The sequence below is a fragment of the Chiroxiphia lanceolata genome, chromosome 4 (genome assembly GCF_009829145.1).
Source record: "Chiroxiphia lanceolata isolate bChiLan1 chromosome 4, bChiLan1.pri, whole genome shotgun sequence".
NCBI classification, from domain to species: domain Eukaryota; kingdom Metazoa; phylum Chordata; class Aves; order Passeriformes; family Pipridae; genus Chiroxiphia; species Chiroxiphia lanceolata.
Window position 1 is genome coordinate 73,243,761 of NC_045640.1, and position 17,890 is coordinate 73,261,650.

Here is a 17,890-nt window from a genome sequence, read left to right on the forward strand (position 1 = left end):
AGGACTAGTGGACTGGACCGGTCTGCGCCCCCGCTGGACCCCCAACTCCTCGTGCCCTACCTACCCAGTCCCCCCCTGCGGGGGCGCAGTCCGGTCCAGTCCACTGGACTACACACTGGAGGACTAGTGGACTGACCGGTCTGCGCCCCCGCTGGACCCCCAACTCCTCGTGCCCTACCTACCCAGTCCCCCCCTGCGGGGCGCAGTCCGGTCCAGTCCACTGGACTACACACTGGAGGACTAGTGGACTGGACCGGTCTGCGCCCCCGCTGGACCCCCAACTCCTCGTGCCCTACCTACCCAGTCCCCCCCTGCGGGGGCGCAGTCCGGTCCAGTCCACTGGACTACACACTGGAGGACTAGTGGACTGGACCGGTCTGCGCCCCCGCTGGACCCCCAACTCCTCGTGCCCTACCTACCCAGTCCCCCCCTGCGGGGGCGCAGTCCGGTCCAGTCCACTGGACTACACACTGGAGGACTAGTGGACTGGACCGGTCTGCGCCCCCGCTGGACCCCCAACTCCTCGTGCCCTACCTACCCAGTCCCCCCCTGCGGGGGCGCAGTCCGGTCCAGTCCACTGGACTACACACTGGAGGACTAGTGGACTGGACCGGTCTGCGCCCCCGCTGGACCCCCAACTCCTCGTGCCCTACCTACCCAGTCCCCCCCTGCGGGGGCGCAGTCCGGTCCAGTCCACTGGACTACACACTGGAGGACTAGTGGACTGGACCGGTCTGCGCCCCCGCTGGACCCCAACTCCTCGTGCCCTACCTACCCAGTCCCCCCCTGCGGGGGCGCAGTCCGGTCCAGTCCACTGGACTACACACTGGAGGACTAGTGGACTGGACCGGTCTGCGCCCCCGCTGGACCCCCAACTCCTCGTGCCCTACCTACCCAGTCCCCCCCTGCGGGGGCGCAGTCCGGTCCAGTCCGGTCTCCCCCGCTGGGGGACCCCCCGCCCACTCTGCAAGTTCCATCCCCTTCCCCCCTCCATCAGAAACCCCTCCAACTTTCCCACCCACTCGATCCCCAGGTGTTTTTTATGTCTTCATTCCACCCATTGATTTTCACTTTTGCCTTTTCCTCTTTCTTCTCATTCCCTCATTGTTTCCAGGTGAGTTTCCCTTCCCACACACTCCAGCCCCTCACACTGACAGTGTAGTAGTTATCTTTAGTACTGGTCACAATCCGGCTTTATGTGCTGCTGCGTGTTTCATTTCAGGCACTCAACTGAAATCCACTCATTTACTGTGAATCTGTTAATTTTTTTCCAGCAACACTTTGTTGACTTGCCAAGGCAAACCTTTTAATTATCGATCCATCTTCTTTCCTGATTTCTTTCTCTACTAAAGCAGGCAGTTGGAATTTCACGTGGTTACCTGTATAGCTCAGAGCCTCCAAGGGAAACATATACTTTGGATTAAAACAAAACTGAAACACTTGGAGCAGAAGATAATGCCTGTTCCCACCTTCGTGGGAACGAGGCAATTAAAAGAAACAGCTGGTTGCCATTTGCATCCCGTCCAACACCCCTCAATGCTTTTATGTGCTATTATTTCCTCACATTAAAAAAAACCCACAAACATACATTTCATCTAATGCCACACAGCTTTTATCTACTTATGTATTTTATCTCTCTGTTCGTCTAAGTTCTAAGGTGTGCTATTCAAAGGGACAATAAACTGGATTCAGATGTTGCAACACTCCTTTTAATACTTCTATAAAAGTTACTTGTACCTCTTCGAAGTCCTCTTTGGCTGACGGCAGATCGGAAGCTAAGCTGGCATCCCCCAGGTGCTTCTCCGTTCTCTCTCCGTGCACTACGGTGGTCTTGATGACTTTGCTGACCTTCCGGCCTTCCACTGGCTCCGACTGGAATTTGGAGGCACTAGGCACGACGGCAGGCTCCGACAGGGTCACCTGGAAGGAGATGAGTTCCATACTGCACGATTTGCTCTGGCAAAAGATCCCTTTCACGCCTATTGGCTCCATACAGTAAATTGTAGCTCTGTTAAGGGTCAGCCCCAAAAGAAAAAAGCCTCTGCTTGCTTGTGACCTTACTCCTAGAGAATTAATTCTGATGAGGAATTCTGGCAAGAAAAAACATCAACACTTTTTGCATTTCTAATCACTGCTTGTTATTCACTACATCTCACCCCAGGACTCCTAAAAGCATGTGCTCTAGGTCCCAGCTCCTGGCCCTCTGTCCCAAGAGTTTTCCATATCCAAAGGTCTGCAGGGCCACACAGTGTAAGCACGGCAGGAGAAGGCAGACTGAAAAGCACTCAGCTTTTATTATTTTTTATTTTTAATTTATTAATTTATTTTTATTTTATTAATTTATTTTTATTTTATTAATTTATTTTTAATTATCTGGCTCTAAAACAGCTTGCATCAAAGTCATAGGTGTTTTTCAAGCAAAGAACAGGCCAGTAAGTTAATCTAGCTGTAGAGCTGGTTGTAGAATGAGCATGATAAGATGCAGTGACTAAGTTCCCTGTTGGGGTGCTGGTGCTTCGTAGGATTGCGAGGAAAGAACCATCTACCTCTGACTGCTCGCTGTCGCTCTTCAGCACAACCCGTTTCACAACTTTGGAATAGCCATCTCCTTCTTCAACGGTGACAGGTGCTTGTGGTGCTCCTTGCACTAGGACTTCCTCTTTTTCTGTGCCATCTGGAGAAACGTACCGACGGATGATCTTCCGAGTGACCTGTGCGGATGAAACGGAGCTTAGTCCCACAAGAATTAGCAGCAATGTATTCCTCCTTGTTCTCTGTGCAGCATTTTCCACTCAGAGGGCATCTTTTCCTACATGAAAGAACCTGCACAGATGGTTTACCCTTTACTCTTCTACACAAGTGCTCACAAGGACCCGTGGTGACACCGCCAGTCGATGCAGTCGCCTTACTTAGGTCACCACATGGCAAAGCTTCCATGAACCTACTTTGTAGGTGGGCACAATAGAGATAGTGGAGTGACTCCCTGAAGCAGTGACTACAGCATTTCAGAGAGAAAACACACTTTACGACTGCGCAACCACTAAGAAACGCTTTCAGACTGGCGTTTTCAAAAAGGCTTCAGAGATAAGATTCATGGTACTAAGCACTGCTGAATTAGTGAGTTAAAATGAACCCACTGAAGAGACTCATCTGGTGCTCGAGCTGTCGAGGCACAAAGGAGGAGGAGCAGAAGACAATAATAGGGCTCAAGAAGAGAGAAATTTCTCAGGAGGATGGGTGTGCATCTTTCTATGGATGAGCCAGAGCTCTACACGGCATCGTCCAAGGCATCCATAAGAATACAGTCATGCTCACTCCTGTACATCAAAACCCAGGAATATTTGGCTGGGGTGGTTTATTCTAACATGAATTCAAGCAGGTACCTTTTTTAAAAAAAAACCAAACAACTTGCTTGTAAGACATGGGTATATGCAGAATTTTTATTGGCTTTACATGGGAAAATTAACAAAATATGTCCCTCTTAGGTTATATACTGTAATACAGAATGATCTTGAGAAGCAAAATAATTTTTTGAACTTTGTATCTCTCATGAAAAAAAATTCTCATTCCTTCCGCTCTCTACTCTGCAAATTATGCCCCTTCCACAGCAAAAAACCTGGCGTGTATGTAGATGGTTTTATCCTGCCTTCTATAGGACACGAAAAAGGTAGGAAGGGGCAGAACTGACAATACCTTCTTTACCACTGTGTGGCCATGTTCATCTGTATACTGCTCTTCTGTGACTGTTTCTGGTGGCATGTCAGGCATAGTATCAGCCTGTATGACAAAGAACAAAGGTGTGTGTGAAGCGAGGCCTCCATGTGGGTCACTTGAAACGAGCAATTTTAAAATTGGTTAATCGGTTATAGAATGCGGGGAAAAATTGAAAAGTGTTAGAAAAAAATCTGTTCTCCAAATAAATCCTTAGAAAGGCATGCAACAAAATGTTACGCCACAGCAGACAGGCAAAAATATGTTAGTTGACTGCATTGTGTATGGGGCTGAGGAGTCATCTTCCTCCTCCTACTAAGGTGCCTACTGGAGTTTAGAGTTGGGTTAGCAGTATTGCTGTAATCCTCAAGTATTAGAATAGCTTATCTAATGCCCATGCGTTATTTGGGAGCGTCCCAGCTCAAGCTGTGACTCCAGCTAAGTGGTTCTCGCCGTGTTTCCAGGTCCTAAGGCACCACAGGCTCGTGCAGTTGTTCACCACTCGGTACCTGAATAATCACCCGGCGCCGAACGACCCTGGTAGTGACCATCTCGTCCTCATCCGAGCTCATCTCCAGCCCACCCAACTCCTCCGCTAACTCCTAAGGGAAGCATGGAAGCAGTGCTCTGTTGGGTGTGTGTACCAGGGTGAATTTATGCTGATATTTTTGGTCTGTGTTTGGCCCCAGCCACCTGTAGTAGTTTATAGTCTCCCTTCCAAGGTCACTGATAAAACAGTGAATTCGTCCTTGGAGGGACAATTTCTTATAAACTATTTTAATTGGTGCTCTACTATTGGTTCATTGCCTGCCAAGGGCATTTGAAGGAGAAATCGAAGAGGAGGCGAGGAAGGCTCGACCCCCGACTCCATCAGAAAAGACCCCCAAAGCGCACTGCGCGTGCGCGAGGGGATTGCCGAAGTTCTCACGCACGCGCTGAAGGGATGGACTTACATAACCAAGGGGAGTGGGACTGAAAACCTCTGGTTGGGCAGTGATGACCACTCCTCCCTAGGCTGAGGTCACTCAGTTAATTGTATAAAAGCAGACAGTGCTTTCTTGGAAGGGAACTAGCTTCACACCAAGGACAATGTTGCCTCTTGGCAGGGACACCTGCCACTTTGTGAACTTACTGACTCTCCAAGGATGCAGCTTCTGCTATGGGTAATTATAGGCATGCTAGGTCAGTAAGCTAACTTTATGGGCAACAGCTGGGTAACTGGGGAGGTCCTGCTGGGGGCTTATTTCTCTCCTCCTTCCTCCCTTTTGGATTTGTTTGTTTTGCTGGCCACCTCTTGGTAATAAACATCAGTTTTGCTGAGCTTGCAACCGTATCATGGTTTTCAAGCTTCAGTATGTTGGAACCTCTCCCTAACACGTTTTTTGGTAAAGAGAATGTCATACTGAACACGAAACACACCGTTGCCAAGGACAAAGTACAATTCACAGGTGGGACGCACAGCCTGTGAACTGCTGTTTTTTGTAGGAAATTGGGCTAGGGTGGCAGGCTACGGATATAGCTGACTCCCTGTGCTTCTGTTGATCTTCATGTTCTGTCTACGGTTTTGTTGCGATACACTTGGTTTTGGCTGGGATAGAACTCATGCTCTTCTAGGGAGCTGGTTCACAAGAAAGCTGGGAGGGAGTACAGCCAGGACAGCTGGCTTGAACAGGCCAAAGGAATATCCCATGCCATGGAATATTATGGGAAGAGACATCAGAAGGGCCCAATCACTGCTTGGAGTGACACGGTTGGCTGGTTGCTGTCCAACAAGACTCCTTCTGAGTCAAGTGTTAGTGGTTGTGAGCATGTCAGGGAGGTGTAGGTGTAGGATGTGGTGGTTAAACTTCAGGATGGGGGTTGTAGTGTTACCCCTTTCATCGAAGTGTCCCGGGCAGACACAGGAGTTTTGATATTCACTCAGGGATTGCACAGGAGTCAAGTCCAGTGCCAGGCTGCTGCCCCAGGGGCCTCCAGGGAAAGAGGTTTCCTTGGGTGGGGGTCGCTGTGTCAGGCTCTGTGTTATCTGTAGCGAAGTCTGGGATCCAGGGGAAATGGGCATTTTCCCCCCTGTGGGGCCACACCAAATGTGTTCTAGTCCAGGACACACGGGGGGCAAGCATTTTCTTCCCCGGGGTCACACCGGGATGTGTTCTAGTCGGCGACCCAGCAGGGGCAAGCATTTTCTCCCCCAGGGCCACACCAGGATGCGGTGTAGTCCGAGACCCCGGGGGGAATGGGCATTTTCCCCCCCGGGGCCACACTGGATGTGTTCTAGTCCAGGATCCAGGACGGAAAAGCATTTTTCCCCCCCAGGGCCGCGCCGGGATGTGTTCTAGTCCGGGACCCAGGGGGAATGGACATTTTCTCCCCTGGGGCCACGCCAGGATGTGTTCTAAGCCTGGGACCTGGGGGGGGATGACAGGGACAGCCAGCATTTTCTGCCCCGGTGCCACACTGGGATGGTGTTCTAAGCCCAGGACTCGGTGGGGGGGGGCCATGCCAGGACGCGTTCTAAGCCCAGGACCCAGGGAAGGGGAGTAGGCATTTTCCCCATGGGGCCACGTCAGGATGTGTTCTAGTCTGAGACTGCAGAGGAATGGGCATTTTCCCCCGTTGGGCCACACTGAATGTGTTCTACTCCAGGACCCAGGGGGGAAAAGGCATTTTCCCCCCCCAGGGCCACACCGGGATGTGTTCTAGTCGGGGACCCAGGGGGAATGGACATTTTCTCCCCTGGGGCCACACTGGGATGTGTTCTAAGCCCAGGACGGGGCAGGCATTTTTCCCCCTGGCGCCACACCGGGATGTGTTCTAAGCTGAGTTTACCGGGAGTTCATGTGAGGGGGGCTAACAGGAACCAAGCAAACTGCAGCAGGTAGAGAAAAAAAAAAAATAAGAGACACAAAAAGCAGTTTCTTGACTTTCTTTTTTTTTTCCCCCCCTTTTCTCAGCTGCTTTCCTCCCCCTTTCAAAGGCGAGGAATTTGGCAGCTGCAGCTATAAGGAGTCAAGAGAAAAAAAAAAGGAGTAAAGCAGCTCCTAGCTGCTTTTCCCTTCTCCTGCCCCAGGCAGAGAGGGGCTGCAGTCGCAGCAGCTGAGGCAGCAGGGAGATAACTTTTGGTTTTGGTAACTTTAATAGGGGAAAATTGTTTATGGAAGCCAACAGCCCCCAGGACCTGGTTCCTCCTCTGAAGGCGCAGAGCAGCAGGGCCTCTTCCAGACCCAACTGTGTCTTCCAGAAAAGCTGGATTTTTAGGAGCAAGCTTTGTACAGAGAAGTCAAATAGAGAATTAGCTGAAGCACTGCTTGGGATGCAGTCAAGGAGCTTTGTTTTCACCATGGTTGTGAAAAATCAGTTGCTGTGACTCTTCCGTATGTTGTGAATTAACCTGCTTGGGGCCAATGACACTTTGTCCCCTGAGGGTGTTAGTGAATATGGGGGTTTATGGCCCTGGTGAAGGCAGTCAGACAGTGGCTGCTAGCCTCAAAGTCATGGTGGGTTTAGGTTCTTGGAAGTTTGGCATAAAATTGATAAGTCACGTTAATTTAGGTTCATGCGGTGGGCATGTGTGAGCTGGAGTCACAAACAACAGAATGAAATGTCTCTCAAGATTTATGGTTCTTGAGAATCCTCACAAACTCAGAACACTGCCAGATTCCTTGAAAGTATAACTGTTAAAACCAAGGTAAAGAAAATAAAAACAAGATAAGAGAAAGAACAAGAATAGAACAAAACCTTAACTTGATAAAACTATACTTTTGTAACGAGGAGGGGCAATGTGACACCCCAAGTAGATACCAACTTGTTAGTATGAGAAGGGGGGGTTGTTTTTATTTTGTCTCCCACAGGACCCTGCTGGCTTCCAGCGTGTTTGATGAAACCTTATCATGAGCGGCAAGAATTCTGGACAGTGATCAGTGAATGCTGAGCAGCACAAGACCAATCCGAATATCACATGGAAGAAAATATATCCTAAATATAATTCGCTGTGTCTACTAACTTTTACTAACTAGTGTCATCGTGTCATGTCATGTCATGGCTAGGCTTCGCGAACGAAGATTTGGGAAGGCACTATCCACATTTGCTGCAGGCACGCTGGTGGCTTATGAGGCCAATACGTGACAGACATATCCGATTGCAAAAGGCGCAGCAGAAAGACTCCTTAGATGGTGTATTTTGCAAGACACGGTTCTTTCTGCGTTGCCTTTTTTCCTCGAGAGTGACCCTGCGTGAGTTCTCAAAGGAGACAGCTGCGTTACAGATGCTGTGTCTCCAGGCCTCCCGATTTGAGGCCAGAGTAGACCAGTTATGGTGATCAATATGGCCAAGGCTGAGATGTTGTTTCAGGGAGTCCTTGAATCTTTTCTTCGGGGTTCCTCTCATGCGGCAGCCAGTGGCAAGTTCACCATAGAGCAGGATCTTAGGGAAGCGGTGGTCCTTCATCCTTGAGACATGCCCTGCCCATCGCAGCTGCGTTCTCAGTAACATGGCCTCAATACTAGTGACAGCTGCTTGCTCTAGTACAGATGTATTGGTCACATAATCTGACCAGCGGATGTTAAGTAGTGTAATGACTCAGTTATTGTGTACCTGTCTCTTTTGTGTCTTATTGTCCACACCTGATGTTGTGATTCGTGTAATGAACAATGCCTTTCTGGTGATCCTTATTTGTCATTTGTGGTTCTCAGTGAGCTTGGCCAGGGGCTGTGGGAGGATACAGCTACCACAGCCATGACTACTCCTGCATTGGCCTATTCAGTGCAGGTCAGGTATCTTGAATAACAAAATGGATTGGTTATTCTTTTTCGCATAGCAGGTCTCGTGTCCTGACGGATCCCTGGATCCACTATTCCAGAGAGAAGAAGGTCTATATTTCTTAGATGAGTTGCACCAACAAGCTGTATGCTTTGTTTTGTATTACTGGTAAGCAACAATCAGAATTGGAATACTATTCCTGAACTGTGTGCTGCTAAGTTGTTCTGACAGCAGGGTTAAAGGTAAAGGCTGGAGCTAAGCCCTGGTTTCAGGATGTGAAGGAAATATGTGATGCTGTGTGCAGAGTGTCGGCAATTGTGCTTGGTTTTGCCTCCTGGGATGACCAGATGTGTCACTAAGGCAGGAAAGAAGACAATGGAAAACTATAGAACTTGTAACATCCCGAGGCCTAATGGTCATCACTGTATAGAACGATCCGTTTCTGCGCTGTTCATGTCACACCGGCGATGTTTGTGAAGATCAGGCAGAATGGTGTCGTTTGTGGATTCTACATCAGACACTGATTCTTTTGCCGTGCTCATATTTGTATGTGTTTTATCCCAGTAGTGTTACAGCAGGTGGCAAAAGTTATTTGGAATCAGCATATGACAGAAACCTTTCGGCTTACTAGTCTACACAAGAATATATGTGATTGTGAAATAACCATGTGTGAGGTGCTGCGCCTCGCAGAAGAAAAGCCTTATGTTGAAAACCTGGTTGGCAGGACTCCAAATGAAGGACTGATGTTTGTGGACCTCCCTATGGGCTCTGGCTCGCATCATGCTTACAATTTTATTGTGATGAACTGCTAACACTGTAGTTAAGTGTAGAAATTATTTCATATTTAATGGTATATTTAACATGAAGATGGATAAAATTCTTTTATAGTATGGAGGCAAGAGATAACCCATACTATCACTCTATGAGGTGGAGGGGGATTGATTGCAGCCAGGGGTAAACTGAGGCAGGATGGTTTGTCCCCAATGAGGCCTGCAATCTGTACAGAGAGTGCAAGTTTTCTGTGAGAGCGGTTGGTGAGACCAGGATGTTGACTGGTGCTGCATCAAACTCCACATATACATTGCATGTGATGGCGCCTAATGGGCCCATAAATGTGTGACTGGCAGTCAACCACTTCATACTATAAAAGATAAATCCAAATTATAAAAATTATAAAGTTTCTGAAATGCAAAGTGCAGTTGTAGTAGACTTTATATTTTGCAGAAATTCCTGGGATTCATCGCGTTGTCCAGGCCCATACAATCAGACACACCTGTTCATCGGTCAAAACTTGGAAACTAGGTCTGCCAACTGGGAAAAGATTATCTCAAGTACTGCTGACTGCAAGTAAATGACCACTGTAAAATGAATATTGTCTGTACTTCTGCTGTTACTCAGTTGTTATGTTGTTTCACATTTTTGGAGATGACACTTCATCAGTACGCTGTTCGAGTCACTCACCTGTGTCATGGTCCAACCACAGAGCACACGGTGGAATGTAGCAAGGTGAATTTATGCTGATACTTTTGGTCTGTGTTTGGCCCCAGCCACCTGTAGTAGTTTATAGTCTCCCTTCCAAGGTCACTGATAAAACAGTGAATTCGTCCTTGGAGGGACAATTTCTTATAAACTATTTTAATTGGTGCTCTACTACTATTGGTTCATTGCCTGCCAAGGGCATTTGAAGGAGAAATCGAAGAGGAGGCGAGGAAGGCTTGATCCCCGACTCCATCAGAAAAGACCCCCAAAGCGCACTGCGCGTGCGTTAGGGGATTGCCGAAGTTCTCACGCACGCGCTGAAGGGACGGACTTACATAACCAAGGGGGGTGGGATTGAAAACCTCTGGCTGGGCAGTGATGACCACTCCTCCCTAGGCTGAGGTCACTCAGTTAATTGTATAAAAGCAGACAGTGCTTTCTTGGAAGGGAACTAGCTTCACACCAAGGACAATGTTGCCTCTTGGCAGGGACACCTGCCACTTTGTGAACTTACTGACTCTCCAAGGATGCAGCTTCTGCTATGGGTAATTATAGGTATGCTAGGTCAGTAAGCTAACTTTATGGGCAACAGCTGGGTAACTGGGGAGGTCCTGCTGGGGGCTTATTTCTCTCCTCCTTCCTCCCTTTTGGATTTGTTTGTTTTGCTGGCCACCTCTTGGTAATAAATATCAGTTTTGCTGAGCTTGCAATGGTGTCATCATTTTCACGCTTCAGCATGTTGGAACCTCTCCCTAATACAGTGTGGTACCAGCAGTACTTACAGCTTCTGCCTCGTTACACCAGCCCTGGAATTCCTGCATATTGCACATGGTTTCTGTGTTAATTACACAGAAAAATATATGAAAGCCTACTGATCCTCCTTGTTGGGAGGTTCCAGAGTGCAGCACAGACAGCAGGACTGAAAAGTTTTAATTAGAGGGCAGCGTATCCAGACCAAGTGCTGGAATTCTCTCTCCTGCATAGGGGAGAATTACAAGTCTAAATGAAGAGGTCAGAAGGCAAAGAGAGGCTAAAAAGAATGACTTGGGAAATAGCAACACTATGAAAACATAAAGGGGAAAATAAATTAAGGGGGTGTGTTTCTTTCTAGTGGTGTCAGTTGTTGTTTTACTTTAATAAAAGAACTGGTGATGAACTGTGATGAACAGCCCATTATTTTGAGGGTAGCCTTTCCTACAGCAGCCCTTGTACTGAGCCCTGTTGTAGGTACTCTTTGAATCACCTGACACACTCTAAATTCCACTTTTTTCTGAGATCCCAGAGGCCTTCTATTCTAGAGGTGGCACATTTGGCCACATAAACAGCACAGGCAGAAGAGCCTGTTTGTAATAAATGTCAAGGTGAGTTATCAAAACAGGGAACAGTTTCTGCATCAGTAGAACTGTGCCTTCTCTGCTCTAACTTAAATAATAAACTCAATTTCCAAGGATGCCTCCTCCTTAGCTTTCGCTTAAAACAGGAAAACAAGCTGTTTATTCCTAAACCTTTATCTGCCAAGAAAATTTAATTCCCCACTAAAAGCCATACGGTTTGCTTTCTTTCCTTCCCTCTTGGAACATCGCAATAAAGTCCCTTTGTCTCACACAGCCAAAGACCTGCCTCATATTGTTTTTGATGTTCTCTCCCATCCCCATCTCTCTTTATTGCCTGCATGCTACATAAACACCATTCTTCCAGTACATCCTTAGTAAACGCACAACTTGCTGCCTCTTTTCCATCTCACCAACTTCACAGATCTTTCATGCCATTTTTTCATGCTGCTCTGGGCTAGCCTTGCCTTTCTTTATAAGCTTTTAATGTTACTACTTTATTTTCCACTACATCTGTTTCAGCTTTTGCTTGTACATGGTTTGTTTCTGCAATTGTTAGTGACACTAATTCTCTCTCTGTTAACTGTCACAGACCAAAGGTCAAATAAGGGCAGAGCAGAACCAGAACTACAGCCTAGACTTTAGGATCTTGGGATTGCTTCAGCTTTGCAAAGCTCTACAGAAATGCCTATAGCTAACCCTTCTAGCCACAGAGGGAGGGAGACAAGACTCCGTGGCAGATGAGGATTAATTAAAAATATTTTCATCCTAAGGAACGAGTGAGACATAAAAAACCTTTTGTGTCCATTATTTTGAAGTAAACTTGTTCTTTACCTTTTCTAAAGATTCCTCTTCATAGCCCCTTCCAGACTTCTCCGTCTGCTCATCAGTTGACTCCACTATCACAAGACTAGTTCTCCTTGGAGAGGGGTCATCCTGGTGGAGCTGGGCATCCTCGGGCTCCTGGATGATGGGAGAGTCACCTCTCTGTGCAGAGGACAGGGGCTGTGGGGATGTTTTTTCTGTCTCTCCCTTGGCTGTGCTTGCTGCTTTCCCAGTTACCGGTGCTGCAGACTGCTCTGTTCCTGGAGCTGTGACCCTGTGAATCACAGGTCCAAGGAAGTTACCGCCATGCAGTGCTTCCCAAGTGCCATAAATGGAACACTATGCAGTGAACAGATATTGCTGTGTCACCTGTCGCCTAGAACAACTGGTACTCCTTAACAAGAACTATAGAGTCATCTGGTTGGGCATCCCTCTCACCTTCCCAAGCCAAACTCCAAATGAATATCCAAACCTTGCACCCACTTCTGCTAAGCTTGGTATTTGTAAAATATTTCTGTGAGCTTCACTGTCACCTGTGCCCTCACAACTCTATATATTACCTACTATTATTTTAGGGAAAGAGATCGGATCGCTATAGATGGATGAGGAGCAACTACTACATTAATTGCAATCTACAAAGCTGCAGGGGAGGAGAGACCAACTTTTATGTAGAATTCCAGAGCCTTACCAAACAGAAACTTAGTAGACAATCTGGTGTTGATTGTGTTGCTATTTTCACGGTTGAACACTGCTATGATTTCACTGCTGTTGCAAGTTATTGAAACCTATTATTACATACATTACTATGCAACATATATATATGAAGGTAGCACATCTAATTCAAGCATATGTACGTGCAATATTGTTGTATAATTGCTCTTAAAACATCTTCCTTACAAACTATTTAAAACTAGCCCAATTTTCCTCCGATTTTTAGACCTGCAGTGTAGTGATATTCTCCTGCCATCAATCCTCTGTGTAGTATTGGCAATATTGTGTCACGTGCGTTCTCTATTCCTCAAAAACATTCATTTCTTCAGGCAAATCCTTAGGAAGCATTGGTATTTTTACCTATTGGTGCAACAAAAGTCTTCTACCTTAGATGCTCTTTTCTGTCTCCCACTCTCTCTGTCCTGGCTGTAAAGCACATCCTGAGCACAAGAGACCATCTGCTTGGACTCCACTGCCCTTTGACTGTTTGGAGCTGCATCTCCACATCGAAGCTAACCATTGATCAACTCGATCAACCCAGTGGAGAGGTCTGAGCTTGGTCACAGGATTAGGGATGTTGTGGATAAATAAACGTGATCCGTTTCAAGTTCCTTTTCAAACTACACCAACCCCACTGAGAGCCCCACAGAAGAATTCAGGGTTAATTCCACTAAGTTTAACATCACTTCCCATCTAACACACAACAACTTGTACACAGTTTGGAAAAAAACCAACCCCAGTTCTACATTAACGCTCTTTTCTTCCATATGCACTACACTTGGTTATTGCTTTGTGTTCACAGCGACAAACTGACTTTCTCTCCTGAGCCTTAAGGCTTCCTCCACAGGGACTGAAAAATCAAGCCCGGGCACAATTGGAGGAAAATTAAACAGCATTCCTGTGTTTCAAAGAAAACTGTAAAAATCCTCTTATTACACAAAGAGGAGGGAATCTGTTCCACCTAGGTTTCACCCTGGTCTCTTGACACTTACGAATATTCATGTTGTGAAGCAGATGGTTTTCCTGGCACGTCTTGGGGTTTCCCTGAGAATTCGGTTTCTACTTGTTCCTTATGTGCTTGCCTCAGGAGCTCAGCCATGGATACCTCTGCCTCGCTCCTGGGAGTACTGTCCTGAAAAGGAGAATAACTGGCAGACACTTCTTCCTCGGAGACGAGAGGAGGGTGTTCGGTTGGTTCACTGTCTTTAGATATTCTGTGGTGTTCCTGCTTGTGTCTTGAGTTGTACACTTCTTCTTGCAGTGCAGAAAATCCTTCAAAAACACACAGGAGAAATGGCATTACAGGAATGCAGGAACTCCCTCTTGTGCTCCGTGTGCATTTAAAATCCCTGCATGGAACACATTACCTGCAACTCTTAAACATCTTGAGTGGGACGGGACATAACCTCTCTAAGTAGCTGAAGTAACAATGGAGTACCACTACTACTGCCAAATTTGGACAGTAACAGACAAAATAAAGTTCACCCAGAAATTTAGCTAAATTAATTACTCTCGAAACCCTCAAAGTATGCAAGAAGATTCACAAAAGGATTTGATACAAGAACTATTTGATACAAGCTCATCTATGTGCTTCAAAGCATAAACACACCCACCCAACCCCTAAGCTCAAAGCAATATTGAAGGAAGTACATAGAAGACTCTCAACAGCATTCACATAATTTGGAAGTGCTTCTTCAGTTTACAATCAATGATCTAATCCACCAAACTTTTAAACTTAAGAAATGGAATCACGTCCTAGCAGAATGACAATACCCTGGATGCTCAAATCCAAAGGTTTTGTCAAAGCACAGAAAACTTTTCCTGTACAAATCTCTATCAAATCCTAAAACAACCTTCTGAATTGTCATGAAAGTACTTGTACGAGCAAAAGAACCCCAATAAACTGGGCAAAAGTCTCTGAGTACATTATTTGCTTGCTAAGAATCAGTTACAGTGCAGATCTTATCCTTGGTGAGACAGTGACCCGTGTGATGCCAGGCTTGCATTCATTCATCCATACTACCCATGCTTTCAAAATGGGATTCTAGTGCTCAAACATTTCCAAACAGAAGCTACTGCCAACTGGCTGAGCAGCCACTTACCTTCACTGTGGTCCAGTCCTATAGACTGCTCCATCTCCGTGTAGGTGCGGGTGCCGTGGACCTGCGTGGAGTCAATGCCGCTGGTCTCCATGAGGTGAACGATATCCATCCGGTTGATTTTCGTGAGACATTGGGTAAGATTTGTATCTGTGGCATCAGAACAACACCGTGGAGCTCAGTTAAGAATTAAACGTGGTCTCTCCTTTCTGTTTTCCACGTGAAAGGCATACATGGGATACTGACCGATACAATATCATATATAAATTACAGATGCATTTGGAAGCATTGCTATGTAAAATCCAAAAAGAACTGAATGGCTGCCTACAAAAACTGATTTTTCCTTTAACAATTTTGCCACGTTATACAGATAAGACTAGAAGTAACACTCCGTAAGTACAATCCACGGCCTTTTTTTCCATAGTCAAAATATTGCCCAAATTTCCTCCTTGTGATTACAACACACGCACCTACCACCTCAAGTAGCAAACAGGAGACAGTTACACACCAAATGAAAACAAACCTGTTGCGTGTTTCCCATCCCTTTCAAGCCAGTACTTGAGGAGTGCGTGGCTCTGGTCTTGAAGTGAATTGGGATTTTCAATTCGGATCTGGTGAATTTGCTCTTCTGTGAAATCCAGTTCCCTTGCTAGCTCTGAAAAAGAAATCCTTCTCTGTAAAGGGGTCATCTAGTACTGCCCTGGACTCATTTCATTTACAGAAAAGTAAATGTCTATGAGTTACAGATGAACCCCAAAATCTGAAAAAAACCAAGAAACTGATGTCTTTCTGATGAACAAAATCCAACCACTGTTTCACCCTCCACAGTAACATTTGACAAAGTAATCTTTAATAGAAGCAATCTTTACTCTAATTTAAAAAAAGGAGTATTTATGGAAGTCTATTAACCTGCCCTCCCTATAAAACTATAGAACATTAATGTCTATCTTGACAAGTATCCACTTTTTCCAGTTTTGTTTTCAGAGCTGTCTATTAAATTTTCAGTGTATTCCTAATCTGTTACATTGCACAGGTCCAAGTCCTACTGATTTCAGGATAAAACCACGTTGGGATGAGCGACACATGCTCCCAGTTACTCTATGGATTCAAGCAGAGGACAGGAAAGGAAGAGGTGAGCAACATAAGCAAAAAGTATCAGTGATGTTTTACATGTACTGAGGGCACTTCTGAAAACAGTACAGAACATAATCTTCACTATCAAGGAATTAAAATGTTTTCCCTGGTATACAGCTCTTCCTTAACTCCTAGAGCATGGCTTATTTTCAGGAGCCTGATACTGCTCTAGTGAGAGATACAAAAAAAGTGCAGATCTGACATCATTTTTTGCACCAATTTTTTTTGTCAGACCGCACAGTTTGACACAGCACAGAGATTTGTGCGCAGCTCCTTCTCTTTGTAAGAGCCTTGGAGCTGATTTTCAGTGATATCTGCAGGTCATTCCGTGTTCCTTTCACTTGTCCCCAGTCTCGTTCGCTGCCTCAGGTCTCTTAAACGCGCAGTCCTAAAGTGATTGGTAAAGAATAAGTTCCTTGTTATCCATTTCAGGAATCTTCAGTAACCCAAAGACAGTAAGCTGATTAAATATTTCTATAAAACATTTTTTAGATAATCAGGAAAAGAAATAAGAAAAGAGTGCAGATCCTCCTTTTTCTCCGGAGCAGAGGACGTGCATTTTACCTGTCCAGCTGAATCCAAGATGATCAGCGACGTGGGCCAGTCTTTCCTCTGTCCTTTCCTGATCATCCTGCTGATCTAAAGGTCAAAGAGAGCTACAAGTTGCCTTTTACAAGTTAAAACCAGTTTCAACGGGTGATACAGTCCAAGAAGGGAAGGTGCTGTTTTTTCTAACTGCTGTGTCTAAATGTGGACAGGCTGCGTAACTAAAGCGAGGACTGTAAATCCCCAGGTTAAAAAATAAAACCAAAAAGCTTGATTTTTTTTTTTTTTTTAAAAAACACAGGACTATCTACACTTCCATCTGAAAATCAGGCTTTCCAGTGAAAATCTAAGCCAGGACTGAAGCGCCTACTGTGACTATTTGGGCCAAGCGCTTTATTCTAAAACTTCACTCTGACATTAAATTGAAGACGTTATCTAGGTTGATAGCCATAATTTTCCATGCCTCCTTAGTAAATGCCAGGGTTGAAGAATTCATCGAGACCAGTGCTTCCGATTACGTTCTTTCTGTAGTAGGCAAAGTTCTGTTCAAACAGCCCATACAGCACTTTGGCATATGGTCTGTATTTGAGACATGGTTAATTTAAGTGTCTTTGACTCTTCAGACTAGGGAGTGAGACAAAATACTCACAACGAAGGCAAGGAAAAATCAGGTGGGCATTTGTCAGTCTTCGTTTATTCAGCTAAGGGTGAGACTGACGGCTCCTCCCATCCCCACAGCTAATTTGAGGATGGCAGAGTTTGAGTTTTGATTTTCCCTGAGCGCACACACAGACTGTGATACCTCAGAACTGAGACATTGCTTAGGGTTCACGATACATGCACGTGTCATTTCAGCTCCCGGATTTCCATTGTGGCGGCTCAGCAGGAGTACACAAGTAGGTGAGAGGAAAACCGAACACCAGAAAACTTGTACTAAAATTACCAGTGACTCAGAGCTTTCTTGAGACACAGATCGTCAAAAAAAGGAACACGAAAAGCTGAATTCTTTAAAACTTCTGCAGATCTCTTTGTGTAACAACTTGAAAGAATATTAATTTGCCCATCTTGCTTGCAATTGATGCCCAAATGTTTTATCATTAGTAAAAGTTAATAGTTAGTAACAGAGCCAGGGAAAGTCAAAAGCCAAAACGTGCATGACCTAAGCAATCACTTTAATGGCAAAACAATACATATTTTTAGAAGTGTTTTTGTTTCTTAAGGCAACACTTCCCACAAGCACTTATGGTTTGCAATCTTGAGATCGGTTCACAGACAAGAACACAGACACAACACAAA

The 17,890-nt window shown here is 45.7% G+C and overlaps 1 protein-coding gene across 22 annotated transcripts in view; it reads right to left on the bottom strand.

The window, feature by feature from the left end:
- ANK2 (ankyrin 2) overlaps positions 1-17,890 on the bottom strand; it is a 191,637-nt gene that overhangs the window by 11,061 nt on the left and 162,686 nt on the right. For 14 of the 22 annotated variants that reach the window (XM_032684755.1, XM_032684754.1, XM_032684753.1 and 11 more), the window contains 9 exons: positions 16,613-16,687; positions 15,438-15,569; positions 14,918-15,064; positions 13,808-14,087; positions 12,114-12,378; positions 3,694-3,777; positions 2,547-2,711; positions 1,738-1,920; positions 1,304-1,395 (listed from right to left, as the gene is read on the bottom strand). In XM_032684755.1, coding sequence (XP_032540646.1) covers positions 1,304-1,395; positions 1,738-1,920; positions 2,547-2,711; positions 3,694-3,777; positions 12,114-12,378; positions 13,808-14,087; positions 14,918-15,064; positions 15,438-15,569; positions 16,613-16,687 — 1,423 coding nt within the window. Of the gene's footprint in view, positions 1-1,303; positions 1,396-1,737; positions 1,921-2,546; positions 2,712-3,693; positions 3,778-4,220; positions 4,314-12,113; positions 12,379-13,807; positions 14,088-14,917; positions 15,065-15,437; positions 15,570-16,612; positions 16,688-17,890 lie in introns of all 22 variants that reach the window. The other 8 variants (XM_032684749.1, XM_032684737.1, XM_032684736.1 and 5 more) reach the window with 1 other exon arrangement.